We start from the raw sequence: 19,299 nt of genomic DNA, 5'->3' as shown, positions 1-19,299 counted from the left end.
TTTGAACAGGAGACAATACGACATGAGGGGGGGTAATATGTGAACTTTTCTTTATTGTCGAGAAACAAAGTGAATAAAACAAACAACCAGCTTCACTTTTGTTTTCTTATCAGTCAGCAGCTGATTTTTTTACAGACGGACCAATCAGAGCACAGTGCGCGGGTCAGCTGGTCACTCAGCTTTGGATCTTCTCACAGCTCCAGGTAACCGGTCCTGCACCCTGCAACACACAGAGACACACACACAGAGACACACAAACACACAGAAACACACACAGCGACACACAGAAACACACAGAGACAAACAAACACACACAGCGACACACAGAAACACACAGACACACAAACACACACACAGCGAAGCACACAAACACACAAATACAGGCATACACAGAAAAACACAGAGACACACACAAACCGACATACATACACAGAGACACACAGAAACACAAACACACTCTGTTAGGGTGGAGCAGCTACACCTGTCTGTAAGACCCCCATTGCCTGCAGATCTGATGAGAACTTACTTCTGCAGCGTCTCCTCCACTCTAGACCGAATCAATTCAATGTACTGATCGATCTGTGTCTAAACACACACACAGAAACACACACACAGACACACACATTTGAATGTTATAATAACTTTTCATTCACAGAATTAGTCAAATGTCTTCAGGAAAGAGAACAACACAACAGTTTATCAGGAACGCCCGTCTAAAGGCCTTTACACAACAGGGACATTTTGTTTTTGTGTGATTGATTCGCACGGCATTATCTTTTTCCGAACTGTTGTTTTTGTCACAAGTACTTTCACACAGAACACAAATATTATGTGCCGATAACACAACGTAATTTTTTTCTGAAACAAGGTTGATTTTTCTGAGCTTTTTGCGATGCCAATAAAGACATCAACCAATCCCGTTGTTTACTTATGAGGATCATGATATAACAACACAGAGGCTGCTGTACGAACTACAGATTGGACAGACAGCTAACTTTATTACTCTTTTCAACATTACAAAGGCAGCGTTTACCAGAGGCAGTCCTTCCTTTCTTACTTTTCACAAAAATAGGCCCTAGACATATGCTATCGAGCTAACTCAGTAGCCAAGGAAACAAGCCAGGACACCTCCAAACTGCAGACTCTAGCTGCTGAACAATCACTGGATATCTTTAGCAGCGTCTCCCGTCTCATACTTTCTCTCTTCAGAAGAACCTCAAACTGTCCCACCAACACCGCAGGTGAGCTGCTGCCAATCTCCAAAACTTTTATTCAAAACTGTTGCAAATGCACATCGTTGCCAGTGTGAATACGTTCGATGCAAAATATTTGCAGGAAATTATTTTGCATTTTAGCGTCACTTATTCATCCGGCCCTGATGTGTAACAGCCTTAACTGTGAGGCTCTTGGTGTTCAGCTGTTATTCAGAACAGGTGTTTCCAATATTTTGTCCATCTCAGGAATGTAAATGTGTGTCAGTGTTTGCCAGCCCAGTATATCCTCTGGTGTGATTCACAATTCATGCAGGTGGAGCTTTAAGAGCTTTAAGAGGTTTATAAATAAATCTCAGAATGTTAATACATCTCCACTTCAAAGAGAAAAACAGTCCGCTACATTCTGTAGGTTTTCATTCTGGATCACCACTGAAAACTGTTTACAAACAATACGCAGATTCTGTTTGGGCTGAAGCTGAATTTTGAATGAGTGAATCACCTGAGCATTTGTTTTAGTAAACACATATATGAGTATTGGTATGGGTATTAGTATACATTTACTTCCTTGTTTTAGTATATATGAGTATGGGTGCACGCTTTGGGAGATGATGCTGACAGAAAGCAGACAAAAGTTCTTTTAATAACATTGTTAATGTTTGTGTCATTATTCTGCCGTACCTTCTTCTTCTGGTAGATGAGCGGTGTGCTGAAGAAAATAATGTCCGCTGGAAACAAGAGAATGGGCATAGCATTAGTTAGAAGAAGAAGTCAGTTTGGGTTACAGACTTAAATCCACAAGTCAGAGAAAAAGAAGTCACACCGAGGATCAGGATGGAGACTCCGTTAAAGATCGCTCCGACGTACGTCATAATCCACATAACCGCAGCAAGCTGAAACATGAAGAAGACATACAACTGAAACATGAACACATACAGCTGAAATATGAAGAATACACACAGCTGAAAGATGAAGAAGACATACAGCTGAAACATGAAGACATACAGCTGAAACATGAAGACATACAGCTGAAACATGAAGATAACATACAGCTGAAACATGAAGAACACATACAGCTGAAACATGAATACATAAAGCTGAAATCAGAAGAATACATACAACTGAAAGATGAAGACATACAGCTGAAACATGAACACAGAGCTGAAACATGAAGATAACATACAGCTGAAACATGAAGAACACATACAGCTGAAACATGAAGAACATATACAGCTGAAACATGAAGAACATATACAGCTGAAACATGAAGAACACATACAGCTGAAACATGAAACATGAAGAACACATAGCTGAAACAGAATACATACAGCTGAAACATGAAGAACACATACAGCTGAAACATGAAGACATACAGCTGAAACATGAAGAACACATACAGCTGAAACATGAAGAACACATACAGCTGAAACATGAAACATGAAGAACACATAGCTGAAACATAAAGAATACATACAGCTGAAACATGAAGACAAAGCTGAAACATGAAGAACACATACAGCTGAAACATGAAGAATACATACAGCTGAAACATAAAACGTGAAGACAGAGCTGAAACATGAAGAACACATACAGCTGAAACATGAAGAACACATACAGCTGAAACATGAAGACATACAGCTGAAACATGAAGAACAAATATAGCTGAAACATAGCATTAACTGCGTGTAATACTTCAATACTGTAAATACATTTGACTGTCTATTCTCTTTACTTATATTTGTTTATTGCTTGTTTATCTTTAGAGTCTTGAACGTTTCCCTCTAACAGCGTTGCTGACAGTGTGCGTGTCCCTGTGTGGTATTGATAAAGGTTTTTGAATCTTTGAGTCTAACATTTGAACCATTAGCATTAGCAGCGTGCTAACAGTTTGTGTGTGAAACCTTGAGAGAGTCGAACATGTCTTCCACCAGCAGCAGCTTCCTCATCGTATCTGTGAAATGATTCAGGAGGACCAGACAACGATCAACGAGCAGACGGATGGCCTCTGGGGACACAGAGATGTCCCTGTCCAACAGAGACCTGGGGACATATAAAGGGTTAAATATAGGGTTATATACAGGGTTATATACATATATACAGTGTTATATACAACATTATATACAGTGGGGGAACAAGTATTTGATACACTGCCGATTTTGGAGGTTTTCCCACACAAAGCATGTAGAGGTCTGTAATTTGTATCATAGGTACTCTTCAACTGTGAGTGACGGAATCACATTGTATGATTTTTAAGTAATTAATTTGCATTTCATTGCATGACATAAGTATTTGATACATCAGAAAAGCAGAACTTAATATTTGGTACAGAAACCTTTGTTTGCAATTACAGAGATCATGTGTTTCCTGTAGTTCTTGACCAGGTTTGCACACACTGCAGCAGGGATTTTGGCCCACTCCTCCATACAGACCTTCTCCAGATCCTTCAGGTTTCGGGGCTGTCGCTGGGCAATACGGACTTTCAGCTCCCTCCAAAGATTTTCTATTGGGTTCAGGTCTGGAGACTGGCTAGGCCACTCCAGGACCTTGAGATGCTTCTTACGGTGCCACTCCTTAGTTGCCCTGGCTGTGTGTTTCGGGTCGTTGTCATGCTGGAAGACCTAGCCACGACCAATCTTCAATGCTCTTACTGAGGGAAGGAGGTTGTTGGCCAAGATCTCACGATACATGGCCCCATCCATCCTCCCCTCAATACGGTGCAGTTGTCCTGTCCCCTTTGCAGAAAAGAATCCCCAAAGAATGAGGTTTCCACCTCCATGCTTCACGGTTGGGATGGTGTTCTTGGGGTTGTACTCATCCTTCTTCTTCCTCCAAACATGGCGAGTGGAGTTTAGACCAAAAAGCTCTATTTTTGTCTCATCAGACCACATGACCTTCTCCCATTCCTCCTCTGGATCATCCAGATGGTCATTGGCAAACTTCAGACGGGCCTGGACATGCTCTGGCTTGAGCAGGGGGACCATGCGTGCGCTGCAAGATTTTCCATCCATGATGGCGTAGTGTGTTACTAATGGTTTTCTTTGAGACTGTGGTCCCAGCTCACGTCCTGCCATGTAGTTCTGGGCTGATCCCTCACCTTCCTCATGATCATTGATGCCCCACGAGGTGAGATCTTGCATGGAGCCCCAGACCGAGGGAGATTGACCGTCATCTTGAACTTCTTCCATTTTCTAATAATTGCGCCAACAGTTGTTGCCTTGTCACCAAGCTGCTTGCCCATTGTCCTGTAGCCCATCCCAGCTTTGTGCAGGTCTACAATTGTATCCCCGATGTCCTTACACAGCTCTCTGGTCTTGGCCATTGTGGAGAGGTTGGAGTCTGTTTGATTGAGTGTGTGGACAGGTGTCTTTTATACAGGTAACAAGTTCAAACAGGTGCAGTTAATACAGGTAATGAGTGGAGAACAGGAGGGCTTCTTAAAGAAAAACTAACAGTTCTGTGAGAGACAGAATTCTTACTGGTTGATAGGTGATCAAATACTTATGTCATGCAATAAAATGCAAATTAATTATTTAAAAATCATACAATGTGATTTTCTGGATTTTTGTTTTAGAGTCCGTCTCTCACAGTTGAAGTGTATGTATGATAAAAATTACAGACCTCTACATGCTTTGTAAGTAGGAAAACCTGCAAAATCGGCAGTGTATCAAATACTTGTTTCCCCACTGTATATATATACACAGTGTTATAAACAGTGTTATATACATATATACAGGGTTATATACAACAGTGGTTCTCAAACTTTTTTCAATAATATTCCCCTTTTGAATTGTTTCTTTAAAGGGATACGCCACCGTTTGTTGAAATAGGGCTTATCACGGTCTTCCCTTGCTGTAGATAGGTGGGCCAACGCATGTTTTGTCTCACTGCAAGTAATTAGGTTGTTATTGTTTTTTTGTTGGCTCACTTTTACTCACAACATGCTAACCGGCAACATAGGATTCCATTCACTACGCTGAGCTAACTAGCGGCGGCGCTGCCGGTGTTGCACCGGACTAAAACAATGCATGCACAAAAAATGCGTTGGCCCACCTATCTACAGCTAGGGGGGATCGTGATAAGCCCTATTTCAACAAATGGTGGCGTATCCCTTTAAGCCATGTACTCCCTGACCAGCGCTAAACATTTTCAGTAGAAAAATTGTATATAAAGAGGAACAGTACAGTGCTGTCAGCGATAGATTTACTAAACAACAGCCTTGTAACTGAAAAAAACATTTAAAGGATAATTAGAAAAGGAGACAGAAACTGTAAAAAAGACAAAATCTTGGAAAAATATCAAGGAAGTAAGGCAAGAATAGGTCAAAATAGTATCAAAAACTTCAAAAACAGTGACATAGGAAGAAAAAAGCGAGAAGTAAAGTAGAAGGACAGTAGAAGGAAGGATAGAATAGGTCCAAAGAAGGAGACACAAATGTCACATTTTTGGAAGGAAAAAAAAATTCTACATAAAGAGGAACAATGTTCTGGACAACAGCCTTGTAAATATTAAACATTTAGTTAAATATCTCACGGTACGGAGGACTGCAGGGGGTACCCTTGCAGTCCTCCAAAGTACCCCTAGAGGGACACGTACCCCCATTTGAGAAACACTGATATATAGGGTTATATACATATATAAAGTGTTATATACATATATAAAGCTTAATATACAGCATTATATACAAATATGCAGCATTATATACAGTGTTATATATATATATATATATATATATATACTACTGGTGAAAAGTTTTAGAGAACACCCCAATCTTTTTAGTTTTTCATTGAAATTTTAGTAGTTCAAGTCCAATGAATAGCTTGAAATGGTACAAAGGTAAGTGATGAACAGCCTGAGGTTAAAAAAAAAGTAAGGTTACCAAAACTGAAAAATAATGTACATTTCAGTATTTTACAAAAAGGCCTTTTTCAGGGAACAAGAAATGGGTTAACAACATAAAGCTGTTCTGCAGCAATGGAGGTTGATCAAGCTTTGAAAGTTGGTGCTACCAATTCCCACAGGTGTTCCAACTTGTCTGGATTACTTACAACCCCCTCTGTTTCTATAAAAGTATTGTTGGAACACACTGTGGTACCATACCCTCGTGAGCATTATTTGAACAGTATTGTACTGCAGAAAGTAGTGTGTTGCTATAAAAATGGCGGGAAAAAGGCAATTAACAATGGAAGAGAGACAGACCATCATAACACTTAAGAATGTTGGTCTTTCCTACAGAGAAATTGCGAAGAAAGTCAAGGTGTCAGTGAGCAGAGTATTTTTCACCATCAAAAGGCACTTAGAAACTGGGGGAAACTCTGACAGGAAGAGGTCTGGCAGACCCAAAGCCACAACAGAATCAGAAGACAAGTTTCTGAGAGGCAACAGCTTGCGTGATAGGCGGCTCACAGGACAACAGCTTCAAGCTCAGCTTAATAGTGGTCGTAATAAGAAGTCTCAGTTTCACCTGTAAAGAGAAGACTTCAAGCTGCAGGTTTGATAGGTCGAGTTGCAGCAAGAAAGCCATTACTAAGATGTCACAATAAGACAAAGAGGCTTGCCTGGGCCAAGAAACATTGTCAATGGACAACTGAATACTGGAAGAAGGTGTTATGGACTGATGAATCAAAAATGAAATCTTTTGTTCATCACGCAGGATTTTTGTACGGTGTCCAGTAGGCAAAAGGACGGTTCCTCAGTGTGTGACATCAACTGTCAAACATGGAGGAGGAAGCATGATGGTCTGGGGCTGTTTTGCTGGATCCAGGGTCGGTGATTTGTACAGAGTGAAAAGCACCCTGAACCAAAATGGCTACCACAGCATTTTGCAGCACCATGCAGTACCCTCTGGTATGTGCCTAGTTGGTCAGGGGTTCATCCTACAGCAAGATAATGACCCAAAACATAAGTCCAAGCTATGCCAGAACTACCTTAGCAAAAAAGAACAAGATGGTAAGCTTAAAAACATGGAGTGGCCAGCACAGTCACCAGACTTAAACCCCATTGAGCTGGTTTGGGATGAACTGGACAGAAAAGTGAAAGCAAAGCAACCTACAAGTGCCACACATTTATGGGAACTTCTGCAACAGAGCTGGTAAGAACTTTCTGAAGAATATTTGATTTCCATTGTAGAAGGAATACCACGAGTGTGTTCAGTTGTTATATCTGCCAAAGGGGGCTACTTTATATGAGTCAAAAATGTAGGATACATTTTGGTTTATAAATTGATTCCATGATTTCTTTTTTAACTTCAATTGTTCCTTTGTTCTATTCTTTCATTTCAGAGTACAATAGGATATTGAACTGCATGAATTTCAATAAAACCCTGGAAAAATTGGAGTGTTCTAAAACTTTTGACCAGTAGTGTATATAGGGTTATATATAGGGTTATATACATATATACAGTGGGGAAAAAACGTATTTAGTCAGCCACCAATTGTGCAAGTTCTCCCACTTAAAAAGATGAGAGAGGCCTGTAATTTTCATCATAGGTACACTTCAACTATGAGAGACAAAATGAGAAAAAGAAAATCCAGAAAATCACATTGTAGGATTTTTAATGAATTCATTTGCAAATTATGGTGGAAAATAAGTATTTGGTCAATAACAAAAGTTACGGACTTTCAACTCCCTCCAAAGACTTTCTATGGGGTTCAGATCTGGAGACTGGCTAGGCCACTCAAGGACCTTGAAATGCTTCTTAAGAAGCCACTCCTTCATTGCCCGGGCGGTGTGTTTGGGAACATTGTAATGCTGAAAGACCCAGCCACGTTTCATCTTCAATGCCCTTGCTGATGGAAGGAGGTTTTCACTCAAAATCTCACGATAGATGGCCCCATTCATTCTTTCCTTTACACGGATCAGTCGTCCTGGTCCCTTTGCAGAAAAACAGCCCCAAAGCAGGATGTTTCCACCCCCATGCTTCACAGTAGGTATGGTGTTCTTTGGATGCAACTCAGCATTCTTTCTCCTCCAACACGACGAGTTGAGTTTTTACCAAAATGTTCTATTTTGGTTTCATCTGACCATATGACATTCTCCCAATCCTCTTCTGGATCATCCAAATGCTCTCTAGCAAACTTCAGATGGGCCTGGACATGTACTGGCTTAAGCAGGGGGACACGTCTGGCACTGCAGGACTTGAGTCCCTGGTGGCGTAGTGTGTTCCTGATGGTAGCCTTTGTTACTTTGGTCCCAGCTCTCTGCAGATCATTCACTAGGTCCCCCCGTGTGGTTCTGGGATTTTTGCTCACCGTTCTTGTAATCATTTTGACCCCACGGGGTGAGATCTTGCGTGGACCCCAGATCGAGAGAGATTATCAGTGGTTTTATACATTTTCAAATAATTGCTCCCACAGTTGATTTCTTCACACCAAGCTGCTTACCTATTGCAGATTCAGTCTTCCCAGCCTGGTGCAGCTCTACAATTTTGTTTCTGGTGTCCTTTGACAGCTCTTTGGTCTTGGCCATAGTGGAGTTTGGAGTGTGACTGTTTGAGGTTGTGGACAGGTGTCTTTTATACTGATAACAAGTTCAAACAGGTGCATTAATACAGGTAACGAGTGGAGGACAGAAGAGCCTCTTAAAGAAGCAGTTAAAGGTCTGTGAGAGCCAGAAATCTTGCTTGTTTGTAGGTGACCAAATACTTATTTTACAGAGGAATTTACCAATTAATTCATTAAAAATCCTACAATGTGATTTTCTGGATTTATTTTCTCATTTTGCCTCTCATAGTTGAAGTGTACCTATGATGAAAATTACAGGCCTCTCTCATCTTTTTAAGTGGGAGAACTTGCACAATTGGTGGCTGACTAAATACTTTTTTGCCCCACTGTACAGCGTTATATACAGCGTTATATACATATATGCAGGGTTTGGGTTATATACAGGGTTATATACATATATACAGCATTATATACATATATGCAGGGTTTGGATTATATACAGCGTTATAAGTAGAGGACACAGATATTTCTCTGTCCATCAGAGACCTGGGGACAGAGTTAGTGTGAAAACAGCACCAGTCTTTCATGTCCAGCTCTATCTGCACAGCGCTGTGGAGGAAGGTTTGGCTACACCACAGATGCATTCTGGGATAGTAGAAAAAAACACTCTGGGTTGGTTGCATTTCTTTCGACCAATCCCAATGGTCTTGGACAGCGCTAAGCTCTGGCCCCAGCGACGGTGGCTCTGATAAGTAGTCTCACACACACAACACAAAGGTCTCACACACACAACACAAAGGTCTCACACACAACACAAAGGTCCCTTAAATGAAACGTTGTCAATATACACAGGGGACGAAGGACAGGCCGCTTGTTACCTGAACGGATGTCCTTGGTCTGATTTCTGGACCGCCTGGATCACTGATTTATAAACCCTACAGACAGGAAGCAGAGGGCTGTTAGGATGACATCACTTCCTGTTTCCATGCTTGGTTCATGGACCTCGGAAAAAACGTTTTTCCGAGTGAAAACGTCACCATTCACGTAACGTCCTGTGGGAATCAGAGGTGGTAAACTCGGGCTGGATTTTGATACCCGAGTTTCCCAGTTGGTGACGCGTTGTTGACAACTGACGTTTGATGGAGGCGACTTTGGTTCACTAAACATATTTCAATGACAATAAACTGTTTATTGTGGACAAATGCCTCTGCCAAGAAACATACACAGACATAATATGTTTCAAATTATTCATAAATAGGCCCATGTATAAAAAAAAAAAACACATTATCCGTGTCCTTTCCCGTTGGTTGTCCTGCAGATAACACAAACAGACACCTGGCGATGTGCTGTTTGGATGCTCGCATAAGAAAACAGCAGAAAATCTTCTGTTATTGTGGCCTCCATGTTTTTAAACACCTGATGCTCTCGACTCCGGCCAACCATTGGTGGCAGTCATGCAAAAAGTTGTTATGCCAAACGCCAATATAACAGAAGAAGAAGAACACGCATCCCGACCATGTGAACGCTGCCAGTCAGAAAAACAACGTAACCAGGGGGGCGGTGCCTGTTATTCCGAGGTGGCATGAACGCAGGGTGATTCCCAGTTTGTGCTCTGCTTGTGTTTTCTGTCTTTCTTGTTTCTTTGTATTTTAAAAAGCCTTTAAACCATCCAGGCCAGGGTCTCTGAGTGTCTCTGAGTGTCTCTGAGTGTCTCTGAGTGTCTCTGATTGACTCTGCTTTTGTTTTCTGTCTTTCTTGTTTCTTTGTCTTTTAAAAAGATTATAAACCATCCAGGCCAGGGGACAACAGAAGAAAGAGTTTTTGACATTTTTAATCCGTGTTTAATCATGTGTTTTACTCATTTAAACTGTCCACTTGTTAAGTTAACTGAACTGAATAATAATAATAATAATAATAATAATAATAATAATAATAATAATATTCAGTCATAAACATAAACTTCTTCTGAGGCCCGTTCCAGAAAGCAGGTTTAGTGAAAACTCTGAGTTTGTTAACCCTGAGATGAGGGAAACTCTGGGTTTTCCGTTCCAGAAAGAGAGGTAACTTCACCTCAGAGTCAGTTACTATGGTAACTGAGTCTGTGAACCTAACCTGGTCGGGAGCAGGTTTTCTTCAAGAAACCTCGAGTTTCTCCCTCTGAGAGGGAGGAGTCTGAGAGAAACGGGGAAAAAACCTCGAGTTTCTCTCATTCTCCTCCCTCTCAGAGGGAGGGGAAACTCATTTCCTCATTCATTCATTCAGTCTGTATCAGGTGCATTTTAATGCAGTTTGTTATCTGCATGAATAGAAAAACGTATTGGTTTATGTTAGGCAGACTATAAAATGTTTTTTTTCTCAAACATGTCATGTCCTTTTGTCGACGATCCTGTTGATGAAAAAGCTGTATTAATTCAGAGAGTTTACGTCGGGAGATGATATTGAGTCCCGACTAGATGTTTTTTTCATTTCCACGTAACCGATTTGAGAGGTATTTTTTATCACAGTCTATTAGATATGTAGATTTATCCTTCCACTAGTTCAACATCGTGGACAGGCTTTAACATCCCAGCAGATTCTTTGTGTCGCATTACGTTTTTTGCAAACGGCAGTTTTCTTTATAACAGCAGCGGATCATACTGTAATAGTAAAGCCACTGTATGTAGAGCCGTCAGAAAAGTGTGATCGCTCTGAAACGTTTTTTAACGTGTTCCCTGGACACAAACCAGTGAGAGCCATTAAAAAGAAAGAAATGATTATACTTATAGTTCTGTTAATGATCATGTTGCTGCAGCCTCAGAATGGGATTAGTATAGTTTACTTTTTCGCCTGCAGGATTGCATCTGAATGAAATTATAGGTGTATCCTACAATTCCAGTTTTCACCAGTAGCCTAATATTATAAGTTAACTGTGATTAAATATGAAATTAATACACTGTTAATGCGTACGCATTGACTCAAGCAGCAATTTTCTCCCACACCAATTCTCTCTTTTGCAGCAGCAGCCGCTGTCTTGCTTTTTTAATGAAAGGCATGTTCAAACTCGCTGTTTGTGAGCATGAGTATTTCCGCCGACCCGTTTGTTTGTGGTTGTTGCCATGGTGAATCGTAGAATCATGGCTCCATTCATACTGCCTTATGTGCACGCGCGTAACCCTGAGTGAACATACTCCGAGTTGATTGAACCAACTCAAATCAGCTGTTCTGGAACTGAAAACTCAGAATTTCCATCTCAGGGTAAATCAACTCAGAGTTCAGGGTTAGACTCAGAGTTTGTTAAACCTCCTACCACCAACAGCTGACTGGGGTGCATTGTGGGAAACACAGACTGTACGTTAACAGAAACAGCAGATCCTGTCTCTGAGTGTCTCTGATTGTCTCTGTGTGTCTCTGTGTGTCTCTGGGTGTCTCTGATTGTCCCTGAGTGTCTCTGATTGTCCCTGAGTGTCTCTGAGTGTCTCTGAGTGTCTCTGTGTGTCTCTGTGTCTCTGAGTGTCTCTGTGTGTCTCTGTGTGTCTTTGGTTAGTTCTGTGTGTATCTGAGTGTCTCTGTGTGTCTCTGATGTATCTGTGTGTCTCTGTGTGTCTATGATTATCTGTGTGTATCTGAGTGTCTCTGATGTCTTTGTGTGTCTCTAAAGTCTCTGATGTCTCTGTGTGTCTCTAATGTCTCTGTGTGTCTCTGAGTGTCTCTCTGTGTCTCTGTGTGTCTCTGATTGTCTTTGATTGTCTCCGTGTGTCTCAGAGGTCTATGTTTGTCTCTGTTTGTCCCTGTGTGTCTCTGTTTGTTTCTGTTAGTCTCTGGTTTTCTATGTGTGTCTCTGTGTGTCTCTGTGTGTCTTTGTGTGTCTATGATTATCTCTGTGTGTATCTGAGTGTCTCTGTGTGTCTCTGATGTCTTTGTGTGTCTCTAATGTCTCTGTGTGTCTCTGTGTGTCTCTGTGTGTCTCTGATTGTCTCTGTGTGTCTCTGTGTGTCTCTCTGTCTCTCTGTGTCTCTGAGTGTCTCTGTGTGTCTTTCTGGGTGTCTGGGTGTCTCTGTGTGTCTCTCTGTGTCTCTGTGTGTCTCTCTGTTTTTCTGAGTGTCTCTGTGTGTCTCTGTGTGTCTCTGAGTGTTTCTAATGTCTCTGTGTGTCTCCCTGTGTCTCTGTGCGTCTCTGATTGTCTCTGTGTGTCTCCTTGTGTCTCTGAGGTCTCTGTTTGTCTCTGATTTTGTCTGTGTGTCTCTCTTTTTCTATGAGTGTCTCTGTGTGTCTCTTTGTCTCTGAGTGTCTCTGATTGTTTTTGATTGTCTCCGTGTGTCTCTAACGTCTCTGTTTGTCTCTGTTTGTCTCTGTTTGTCTCTGTGTGTATCTGTGTGTCTCTCCGTGTGTCTCTCAGTGTCTCTGAGTGTCTCTTTGTGTCTCTGTGTCTCTCTGTGTCTCTGTGTGTCTCTATGTGACTCTGTGTGTCTCTCTGTTTGTCTCTCTGTGTCTCTGTGTGTCTCTGAGTGTCTCTCTGTGTCTCTGATTGTCTCTGTGTGTCTCTGATTGTCTCTGTGTGTCTCTGAGGTCTCTGTTTCTCTCTGTGTGTCTCTGAGGTCTCTGTTTGTTTCTAGTTTTCTCTATGTGTCTCTCTGTGTCTCTCTTTGTCTCGGATTGTCCCTGTGTGTCTCTGATTGTCGCTGGGTTTCTCTGAGGTCTCGGTTTGTCTCTGATTGTCTCTGTGTGTCTCTGATTGTCTCTGTGTATCTCTGAGGTCTCTGTTTTTCTCTTATTGTCTCTGTGTCTCTGATTGTCTCTGTGTGTCTCTCTCTGTGTCTCTGAGTGTCTCTGTGTCTCTGAGTGTCTGTGAGTGTCTCTGTGTGTCTCTGAGTGTCTCTCTGTGTCTCTGTGTGTCTCTGAGTTTCTCTGATTGTCTCTGTGTCTCTTATTGTCTCTGATTTTCTCTGTGTGTCTCTGTGTGTCTCTGAGTGTCTCTCTGTGTCTCTGAGTGTCTCTCTGTGTCTCTGATTTTCTCTGAGTGTTTCTGATTGTCTCTGTGTGTCTCTGAGGTCTCTGTTTGTCTCTGGTTTTCTCTATGTGTCTCTGTGTGTCTCTCTTTGTCTCTGATTGTCTCTGATTGTCTCTGAGGTCTCTGTTTGTCTCTGATTGTCTCTGTGTGTCTCTGAGGTCTCTGTGTGTCTCTGTGTGTCTCTGAGGTCTCTGTCTCTGTGTGTCTCTGAGGTCTCTGTGTGTCTCTCAGTGTCTCTGTTTGTCTCGGATTGTCTCTGTGTGTCTCTGTGTGTCTCTGTGTGTCTCTGAGTGTCTCTGAGTGTAGAGTGCGATATTCCCACTGCTGATGCTATGACTGTTTGAAATGATCCTGATGCCAATATGTGTAATGTAGCGAGGAGTTTAACTGCTGGAATGGGATGTGAGTGCTGAGTGGGAGATCAATTTCATCTTTGAGTTCTTCCAGTAACTCTAATATTGCATGGCTGCTTAATCTGTAATGCTAAATGATGTTGTGTTCACTGACAAAGTGTGATTCTTGTGTTAAAAATATTTTCAGTCAGGCCTATGTCTTCGTCTTGCTCAAATTACTGTTGCCATTTCACCAGCGGCATATAAAGCTCTACGAGGAAACTCGACTGCGGCTGGTTTAGACCTGCTTTAAAGAGGCGGAGAATTTCCCCCGCAGAATAGAGGCGCGCTCTTACTGACAGTCTTTGTAAATACCACGGGATATATAGTTAGGGGCACTTTGCGCTTATCCTCCCACCTTGTTGGGTGGAACTCCCACTTTCCTCACGACCCTCCCCTTGTCTCTTCTCGCTCATGTGGCAGACAATCTGCGACTTTACCCAAGTGCGCCCTGTTTGTAAATAGCCCGCATCGGTTACGTCCGTCTTTGCGACCAATTAGCACCTGGAAACAGGCGCAAACAGCTTGATAAATCTAGCCCTGAGTGTCTCTGTGTGTCTCTGAGTGTCTCTGAGTTTCTCTGTGTGTCTCTGTGTGTCTCTGTGTGTCTCTGGGTCTCTGTGTGTCTCTGAGTGTCTCTGATTGTCTCTGTGTGTCTCTGTGTGTCTCTGAGTGTCTTTGTGTGTCTCTGAGTGTCTCTGTGTGTCTCTGGGTGTCTCTGAGTGTCTCTGAGTGTCTCAGTGTCTATGATTTTCTCTGAGTGTCTCTGTGTGTCTCTGTGTGTCTCTGATTGTCTCTGAGTTTCTCTGCGTGTCTCTGTGTGTCTTTGAGGTCTCTGTTTGTCTCTGGTTTTCTCTATGTCTCTGTGTGTCTCTCTTTGTCTCTGATTGTCTCTCTGATTGTCTCTGTGTGTCTCTGTGCGTCTCTGAGTGTCTCTGTGTGTCTCTCTGTGTCTCTCTGTGTCTCTCTGGGTCTCTGGGTCTCTGGGTCTCTGAGTGTCTCTGTGTGTCTCTGTGTTTCTCTGGGTGTCTCTGAGTGTCTCAGTGTCTATGATTTTCTCTGAGTGTCTCTGTGTGTCTCTGTGTGTCTCTGATTGTCTCTGAGTTTCTCTGCGTGTCTCTGTGTGTCTTTGAGGTCTCTGTTTGTCTCTGGTTTTCTCTATGTGTCTCTGTGTGTCTCTCTTTGTCTCTGATTGTCTCTCTGATTGTCTCTGTGTGTCTCTGTTTGTCTCTGTGCGTCTCTGAGTGTCTCTCTGTGTCTCTCTGTGTCTCTGGGTCTCTGAGTGTCTCTGTGTGTCTCTGGGTGTCTCTGGGTGTCTCTGAGTGTCTCTGAGTGTCTCAGTGTCTATGACTTTCTCTGAGTGTCTCTGTGTGTCTCTGTGTGTCTCTGATTGTCTCTGAGTTTCTCTGCGTGTCTCTGTGTGTCTTTGAGGTCTCTGTTTGTCTCTTATTGTCTCTGGGTGTCTCTGAGGTCTCTGTGTCTCTCTGATTGTCTCTGTGTGTCTCTGTTTGTCTCTGAGTGTCTCTGTGTGTCTCTCTGTGTCTCTCTGGGTCTCTCTGGGTCTCTCTGGGTCTCTGGGTGTCTCTGGGTGTCTCTGCGTGTCTCTGTGTGTCTCTGATTGTCTTTGTGTGTCTCTGATTGTCTCTGTGTGTCTCTGATTGTCTCTGAGTGTCTCTGTGTGTCTCTGATTGTCTTTGATTGTCTCTGTGTGTCTCTGGGTGTCTCTGAGTGTCTCTGAGTGTCTCAGTGTCTATGACTTTCTCTGAGTGTCTCTGTGTGTCTCTGATTGTCTCTGAGTTTCTCTGCGTGTCTCTGTGTGTCTTTGAGGTCTCTGTTTGTCTCTGGTTTTCTCTATGTGTCTCTGTGTGTCTCTCTTTGTCTCTGATTGTCTCTGGGTGTCTCTGAGGTCTCTGTGTCTCTCTGATTGTCTCTGTGTGTCTCTGTTTGTCTCTGAGTGTCTCTGTGTGTCTCTCTGTGTCTCTCTGTGTCTCTCTGGGTCTCTGTGTGTCTCTGAGTGTCTCTGTGTTTCTCTGAGTGTCTCTGTGTGTCTCTGTGTGTCTCTGTGTGTCTCTGGGTGTCTCAGTGTCTATTATTTTCTTTGAGTGTCTCTGCGTGTCTCTGTGTGTCTCTGATTGTCTTTGTGTGTCTCTGATTGTCTCTGTGTGTCTCTGATTGTCTCTGAGTGTCTCTGTGTGTCTCTGATTGTCTTTGATTGTCTCTGTGTGTCTCTGAGGTCTCTGTTTGTCTCTGTGTGTCTCTCTTTGTCTCTGATTGTCTCTGTGTGTCTCTGATTGTCTCTGTGGGTCTCTGAGGTCTCGGTTTGTCTCTGTGTGTCTCCGATTGTCTCTGTTTGTCTCTGTGTGTCTCTGAGTCTCTCATTGTCTCTGTGTGTCTCTGATTGTCTGTGATGGTCTCTGTGTGTCTCTGATTGTCTCTGATTGTCTCTGATTGTCTCTGTGTGTCTCTGATTGTCTCTGATTGTCTCTGTGTGTTTCTGAGTCTCTGATTGGCTGCTGCCAGACCATGTGACTCCTACCTGAAGGTGATGGTGATGCAGAGGACAGTGAGCAGCAGGTAGGACACCACGCTGATGACGGACAGCGTCGCCACGGAGACCAGAACCAGCAGCGACACTCCGAACGCAGCCGCCGACTTCTTCGGTTCTTTCCAGTGCACGAGCTGCAGCGCTGGAGAGAGACATTCATATTTTTATTCATTTGTTCATTAACATTTAGGCATTATAAAAACATCTAACTCTAACCGTGAGTTATAAGCCTCACAGGCTCACCAACCCATCTGCCTGGGGGGGAGGGGTGTTATTGGTCCAAAGACATTGTAAGAAGCTACAAAAACCTAAAAAAACAGCAACAGAAACCTAAAAAACAGCCTCATAAGAAGATATTTTTAGAGCTTTAGAGGAATAAGAAGCTTGTTTCGGCAGCTCTAAATAGAAGGATTTGAAAGCCCCCTAACCCAGTAAAGAGAGATACCAACATGTTCATCAGACACAGCTTTGGTTTAAAAGAGAATTCCGGCCGAGTTTTACTTGAATTTTGATCGCTATATATCTCTGAGTTCTGTCGATAGGAAGAAAAACGAGCACAATCGGTGCTAGGAAACTGGAGTTGCTGCAGCTGTCCAGAGCTCCCAGTTAGCTAAAATGCCAGTTGGCAGGGCATCTAATAAAGAAGTGCACAAATGCAATTAAAATGTCTGGGCAACATGAACAGGCCCTTACGTGACAACAAGATGCGTTTTCAACTCAGACATTGTGAAGAAACCGTTTAAATAATAGCCGCTAGCCGGACACCGATAGCGTTAGAGAAGGCTAGCTGTAGTCTCGCGCTGAAGTCCTGGTGGAATTCACTTTTGCAGGAAATATTAAACAAACAAACGTGAACCATTTCTTTTCCACAGTAAATGAACTTCTGGTTGTCCTCCCACAAGGAAGTTTTGAGCATCAACGACTTAATTTCCTTTGTTCTGATACACTTTTATGCACCATTTTACGGTGGAAATCCCTTTATTTAGCCTATGTGAAGAAGAAAATAACAGATGACAATTCAAAATATATCAAAAATATAATGGAAAGTATGTTGGTGCATATCATTGGGCATTTTTAAGTGGGTATATGTAAATCCTGGAGCTTTCTTAGTGGGTATACTGCGTATAGCTGCGTATCACGTAGACTACACCGCTGGTTTAATTCAGGATATAAAGCTGAATATGTTTTCTGTTAGGGTTAGGCTTATGGGATCAGAATAATTCACTCTTTGTTTCTTTACACGTTGGACTCTGTCTGATGTGAGCAGCACAGCCACTAAATTATAATTCATATATCACTTTTTACAAATCACAACAAAACACTGGATTCACCAAAAAAAAAGCATCTTTCAGCAGATAAACTCTGTGACATTCAGGGTTAAACACAAAGAGACTTAATTAAAATCCTTAAAAACAGAGTGTCATGCTCCCATAACGAGGCCGGTAACAATAGGCGGTCTGTAGCAGAATAATCCCCGTCACCATGCTCAGATCTCAGTCATGTGGACCTCATTAGCAAATACCAAACTCAAACGCTGAGTTCACTCTCACAGGCAGTGTGTTCATCGAAGGAAACCGAGAGTTCATTTTAACTTTACAGAACCAAACACAGCTACGTCACATTCCGCATCACACGGTAACCTTGGTAACCTAAAATGTTAACCCAAACCACCATATGTTTCTTAACTTAGTGGTATTGGGGCCTAAACTTAACCAAACTGGCTGCCTGTTGATCAAACAGCCCATCAGTTGCTGAGCTCAGCTGATGGGTGATGTCATCATGTTACCTGAGTGTGTAAAGTCTCTGATGGAGGTAGACGAGCTGGAGGAAGAGCTGCTGCTGGAGGCCTCCATCTTCTTCTTCTGCTGCTGCTGCTCCGTGTGTTCACAGCTCAGTTCCTCTGCACTTTAAACCTCCCAGCGCAGTAACGTCATCACAGGGCAGGGCCTGAGGGAAGGGGGCAGGTAGAAATGTTTTTATTAAATACATACAGACATACAGACATACAGACATAAAGACATACATACATACATACAGACATACAGATATACATACAGTACAGGCCAAAAGTTTGGACACACCGTCTCATTCAATGTGTTTCCTTTATTTTCATGACTATTTACATTGTAGATTCTCACTGAAGGCATCAAAACTATGATTTAACACATGTGGAATTATGTACTTAACAAAAAAGTGTGAAATACCTGAAAACATGTCCTATATTCTAGTTTCTTCAAAGTAGCCACCCTTTGCTCTGGTTACTGCTTTGCACACTCTTGGCATTCTCTTGATGAGCTTCACGAGGTAGTCACCTGAAATGGTTTTCCAACAGTCTTGAAGGAGTTCCCAGAGATGCTTAGCACTTGTTGGCCCTTTTGCCTTCACTCTGCGGTCCAGCTCACCCCAAACCATCTCGGTTGGGTTCAGGTCCGGTGACTGTGGAGGCCAGGTCATCTGGCGCAGCACTCCATCACTCTCCTTCTTGGTCAAATAGCCCTTACACAGCCTGGAGGTGTGTTTGGGGTCATTGTCCTGTTAAAAAATAAATGATGGTCCAACTAAACGCAAACCGGATGGGATGGCATGTCGCTGCAGGATGCTGTGGTAGCCATGCTGGTTCAGTATACCTTCAATTTTGAATAAATCCCCAACAGTGTCACCAGCAAAGCACCCCCCACACCATCACACCTCCTCCTCCATGCTTCATGGTGGGAACCAGGCATGT

General features: G+C 42.6%; 1 protein-coding gene across 2 annotated transcripts; it reads right to left on the bottom strand.

Annotated features, from left to right (window-relative positions):
* Window positions 1–33: 33 nt before the first annotated feature.
* On the bottom strand, window positions 34–18,493 carry LOC120557776 (reticulon-3-like). Of its 2 annotated transcripts, XM_039798383.1 has the most exons (8): window positions 18,361–18,493; window positions 16,566–16,716; window positions 9,529–9,585; window positions 3,113–3,251; window positions 2,035–2,104; window positions 1,893–1,939; window positions 527–585; window positions 34–220 (listed from the first exon to the last, which is right to left on the bottom strand). In XM_039798383.1, exons 1-8 carry the CDS (start codon window positions 18,425–18,427, stop codon window positions 172–174), a joined length of 639 nt encoding a protein of 212 aa, XP_039654317.1. In that variant the 5' UTR covers window positions 18,428–18,493; the 3' UTR covers window positions 34–171. The 2 variants fall into 2 exon arrangements, with proteins under 2 accessions (XP_039654317.1, XP_039654324.1); XM_039798390.1 differs by lacking the exon at window positions 9,529–9,585.
* Window positions 18,494–19,299: the final 806 nt, after the last annotated feature.

This window comes from Perca fluviatilis, chromosome 1 (genome assembly GCF_010015445.1).
Source record: "Perca fluviatilis chromosome 1, GENO_Pfluv_1.0, whole genome shotgun sequence".
NCBI lineage: Eukaryota > Metazoa > Chordata > Actinopteri > Perciformes > Percidae > Perca > Perca fluviatilis.
Note: the sequence above shows the minus strand (reverse complement) of the source record. Positions and strands in the feature narration are given on the sequence as shown.